The following is a 4,660-nucleotide window of genomic DNA, read 5'->3' as shown; positions in this document are numbered from 1 at the left end:
TCTCCTTCAGGACTTGCTGCTTTCTTGCTGTGGGCTTTTTGGGCCAGGTGTCTGAGTATGAACCAAGAATAAATGGCTTGACTTCTGAGTCAGATATTGATAAAATACTGTTGCTGTCTGACAACTGAGGTCAGTTTGTCTCCCCTTGTACAGGACTCTTTATCTTTTCCCCAAGGGAATAAAACTTGGTTTTTCTGACAGCCATGGTGCATGGTGTGGGAGGTTACAAATGTTGTGCTACCTGTTGTGTTGTGAAACAGTTATGGTAGCAAGGAGTAGGGGGGAAATCCTGTTTAATATGGTAAAAGTTGTAAAGTTAAATTGCTGTGGAGTACTTCTGCTTATTTTGGTAGCCAGTCCTGTTTAGCAGGTTAAGGCAATATTACACTTATATCATTTGAGGATTTTTTTTAAGCACCTGGAAAGGCCCGTGTGAACAACAGCACCACTATTAAATGAGCTTTCTCAGCCTCTGGATGTGCAGCTTCCATTGACAGCGCAGTTGTTAATGTGTATGTAATAACTAATAGCTTTTATGATGATTAACCACTGTGGATATACTGCATGCACTGCAAAAGGGGTAGGGAGACAAAAGCGCTGTCTCCTGGTGTGTGCTGTGAGCGCGGGGCAGCCAGGCTGGGCAGAGGGGTCTGTGGTTGCCCAACACCGTCATGTTGCATTGAATCTTTAAAAATAATAAAGGGATAAAGGGATGGTCTGTTCTTCAAATGCTCTGACCTGTTTTTCCTACTGCAAGCTTTCCAAATGCTGCTGTTCTCTATGGAGACGGAGCCATGCGTAAGGGAGGGGTGAGGACAGCAGGAGATGTCCCTGCAGGGTTTGCTGCTCTGGGAGGTGCTCATGACGCTGCTTTTTGTTCAGCTGCTTCTGCAAAGCTGTCATGGCCTCTATCTAGTTAATACCTGTACATACTGAGATTTTTAGCAGGTTTCATAGCTCAGTTTTCTGAGGTAATAGAGACTTTAACAAGCACCTTCCTGTCTTTGTCCCTTAGTGCTGTGTTTGAAGGTGAGAGGTCTCTTCCCACCCTTATAACTGCTTTTCTAGCTGTTGGAGAGAAAGTTCCTATTTTCAGCTTCTGGCCTCTCCAGAGCTGCTGCTGTAATGCACGAATTCACCTTCAATATATGGCAACTCCCAGTTGCTTGCCTGGGTGGTTACTGCTCAGCTGAAGTCTTGCTGAAAACTGGCACCGCTTTTGTAAACTGGAAATTTTTAGAGTGTAATCTGTGACGTCGGCGATAAATCTATTAAAAAATGTTTGGATACTGCTGTTGTGATTTATGCTGAAGTGGTAAATGGCTTTGTGAATGGGTTTCTGCAATCAGTGCAGCAGATGGGTTTTGATAAACACCTGGGCGGTGGGGAGGTGTCGCCTTTCCCTTTGGAGGAAGTGAGGTGACTTTTATGAAGCCAAGCTGATGGTGGGATTTTTCCCTAGAAAAGCCAAGGCTTTTCTTACAAAAGTGTCACTTCCTATTACTCTTAAGTATTGCCTCTTTATTATATTGTTTTAAAGTGGTTTCATAATCTATTTACAGAACAATAGGTTGTGTGTAGAGGCAGATCCAGATCTGTTTTAAAGCAAAATTGGAGCCTGTTGATCTTAACAAGACTGTATATTAAAATCCATGCTGTTCAAACAGACCTGATTTGCCAGGCAACAAAGATCAGGCTTTTATTTCACTGCTGTTCAGGTGTTTTGTCACCTGAGGGTTTTTCAGTAATGACAATTTAGATAATTATTTTCTTTCTCCTTTGTTATCAAGAAGATCTGAAATCAGTAGCTCACATACATAGGGTTGGTGTGTTTATGCCTGCAGAGGAGTCTGTATAAAACCAGATTTTTGGATAAAGTACACTGAGTCTGCTGAGAATCCAGGCAAATACAACCCTTGCCTATGGGAAGCATCACTCCATGCTCAAATTCTTGAAAAGCACAAGAGGTATTACCTCTTAAGGTATTTGAAAGTCTTTGAGTCTAGTAAGCTAAATATTTTAGGCAGGAAAAAAAACCCTGATATTTCACTTGTCTGGGAAAATCCTGTTTCTGTTGCAGTTTTATTTTTGTACCCTCTGGGACTCAAACTGAGGTTTTAGCACAAAATATATCAAAATTGGCACTGAGGTGTTTGTATAAAAGACAGGTTTTAGAAGTGTTGAGCAGTAGAGGGGCCTTGCTGTCTGCTGTGGGACTATTCATATGTATGGTACCATTCATATTGAAACAGGTGCTTAAATGCTTTGTCAAGGGACAGCCTAAATCTGAATATTCCTTTTGATAAACAGATATGCCCTTCCAATTGGGATTCAAATGATCGAGGCACAAAAGATGTCTGAGGGCAATTCCCAGGTCATTTCCTGCAAAAATCTGCATGCCCTTGTTTCATGCATTTTAGATGAGGCTAAGAGTCCTCTGATCCCAGTGCATGGCCCTCTCTGGGAGCTTAAAGCTAAATGAAAGGGAGTGTCTTGCTTTGGTTGTAACAAGATTACTGAACCTGGTAATTAGAATTTCTATCTTTATTTTTTGCTTTGTGGTAACCCAAATCCTGATGTCTTCTAGGCAGCCTGCAGGCCACTCGGGCGTTGATGGTGGCTGCGATACTCCTGGGCCTTGTTGGCGTCTTCGTGGCGGTGACCGGCATGAAATGCATGAAGTGCATGGAAGACGACCAGGTGAAGAAGCTGCGGATGGCTGTCTTGGGTGGAGTGATCCTCATCATCGCAGGTCAGTAACACACCGATGTGTTTAGCGTTAAATGTGCCATTTCCCAAGGCATTTATCAAGAGGGTAGAGGAGGGCTTTTGTCATTGCTCTAAGAGCATTTTGGGCTGGGAATTCTCTAAGTAACAGCATCTGAGCATTGCTTCAGATGCTGGTTCTGGTACATGCTTATTTTTGCAGTGATTTTTATTGTTGTTGGTGTTTTTCTGAAGTCCATGACATTGTTGTGTTCCCTTTCTATGCAGGTTTGGCAGCACTGGTGGCCACGTCGTGGTATGGCAACAGAGTAGCTCGGGCATTTTACGACCCTTTCACACCCGTTAACACCAGGTACTGACCTGTCTGAGATAACAGTATATTATAGCATGGCCAGTACTCACAGGGCTTAGTTTTGAGTAGCAGTGGCTCGAAACAAAGAAAGGAATCCCCTGAGCTAGCTGGGTTGGCTTCAAACGGTGTAGGAAGAGCATTGGGACCAGCTCTCATAACCCATGTGGTTCTTCAGTCTTGGCTTTGTTTGAAGGCAGCATCACTACCAGAATCACAGAATAATTAAGGTTGGAAAAGACCTAAGATCATTAAGTCCAACCACCAACCAAACCCCGCCATGCCCACTAAATAGAGACCTAATGCTGCAGCTTCAGCATTCTTCCTTCACTAAATGATTGGCGCCTGGTTTGCACAGAGCTGGACTGGCTAACTGGACCATAACCCAGTTAACCCAGTATGCAGGGCTTTGAGGGTCAGCAGAGTCTCGGGCTGTTTCAAACCACTTCCAAGCCACTTAGGTCCTGATTTCAGCTCCCTTTTGGTTTGTGTGGACATGCTAACACTGTACTCCAGAGGCATTACTTGTAATATTCACTTTTTTCCTCACTTTTCCCCCAGATTTGAGTTCGGATCTGCTCTCTTCATTGGCTGGGCAGCTGCTTCTCTGGCCATCCTGGGGGGAGCATTCCTCTGCTGCTCCTGTCCACGGAGAGAAACGTCCTATCCACCAACCCGAGGCTACCCGAAAAATGCCCCCTCCACAGGCAAGGATTACGTATAATGAAATGAAGAAGAGGAGCCGCCAGCACTGGTAGTGAAAGCATTTTGGAAAGGACACTACGATGCCGCTGTCCTGAGCAGAGTTCAGACTCTAGGTCCTGCCTTCCTCTTCTCCCAAAAATGTGTATATTTTTGTAATCATCTTTGCTACTGGACGTAACTTCTCCTTTTTCTCCCAGCCCATGGAGGAAGGCTAGCCTAGGTCCATAGGTATTGCCACTGGAAAGATGAAACCTCCAAGCTTGGGTTAAGTTTAGTGTTTGGGAGTAAAAGGGAAAATGATACTTTTTTTTAGATGGATGTTGGTGCTTTTTTTAGTTGGTTTTTTTTTAAAAAAATAATAGATGGTAACAAATCAGTCCCATATCCCATTAAGTTAGAGCCCAGTGTGGTGTGTGTAGAAATTAAAGGAACATATATAATATACAAAGTGATGAAACCAATAGCTTAAGGGGAGACATGATTTTAGGGAAAAGACTTTACATGTAGGAATGTTTGAAGAGATCCAAAATGTTCTCGTATCGTCTCATTGGAGTCATCTTCAGCACCCTCCTGTGCAGACTGGCATGGTGAAGGGTCAGACACAATTAAATTGCTGCGACTTAACGAATCGCAGCCTGAAACTGTCCATGCAAATGCTGTTAGCCAACAGAAGATGCAGTGCAAGGCTTGGCTGAATGTCATCAGGCTTTTTAGGTTGATTGTGTCTGAGCCAAAGGCGGCGAAATTGTGACTGCAGAGGTTGGGAGGCTCCCAAAGCAGCTGTGGGTTTCCTTGGTGCCAGGGAAGGACTAAAGAAAAGTGATTTATTGCCTTCCCTTTTCCCTGGGTGTCTCTGCGGCTGTTGCTGCTGTCCCTTAG

General features: G+C 43.9%; 1 protein-coding gene across 1 annotated transcript; it reads left to right on the top strand.

The window, feature by feature from the left end:
• Positions 1 to 2,587: 2,587 nt before the first annotated feature.
• Positions 2,588 to 4,315, top strand: CLDN1 (claudin 1; the record flags this gene model as incomplete). The annotated part of the gene is made up of 3 exons (XM_010189680.1): positions 2,588 to 2,752; positions 2,995 to 3,079; positions 3,638 to 4,315. Coding segments are annotated over 3 exons (413 nt in total), but the record flags the coding sequence as incomplete, so codon positions are not given.
• Between the last annotated feature and the right edge of the window lie 345 nt (positions 4,316 to 4,660).

The sequence above is a fragment of the Mesitornis unicolor genome, unplaced genomic scaffold, assembly GCF_000695765.1.
Source record: "Mesitornis unicolor isolate BGI_N332 unplaced genomic scaffold, ASM69576v1 scaffold29118, whole genome shotgun sequence".
In the NCBI taxonomy this organism is placed as follows: domain Eukaryota; kingdom Metazoa; phylum Chordata; class Aves; order Mesitornithiformes; family Mesitornithidae; genus Mesitornis; species Mesitornis unicolor.
This window is presented reverse-complemented; position numbering and strand designations above follow the sequence as displayed.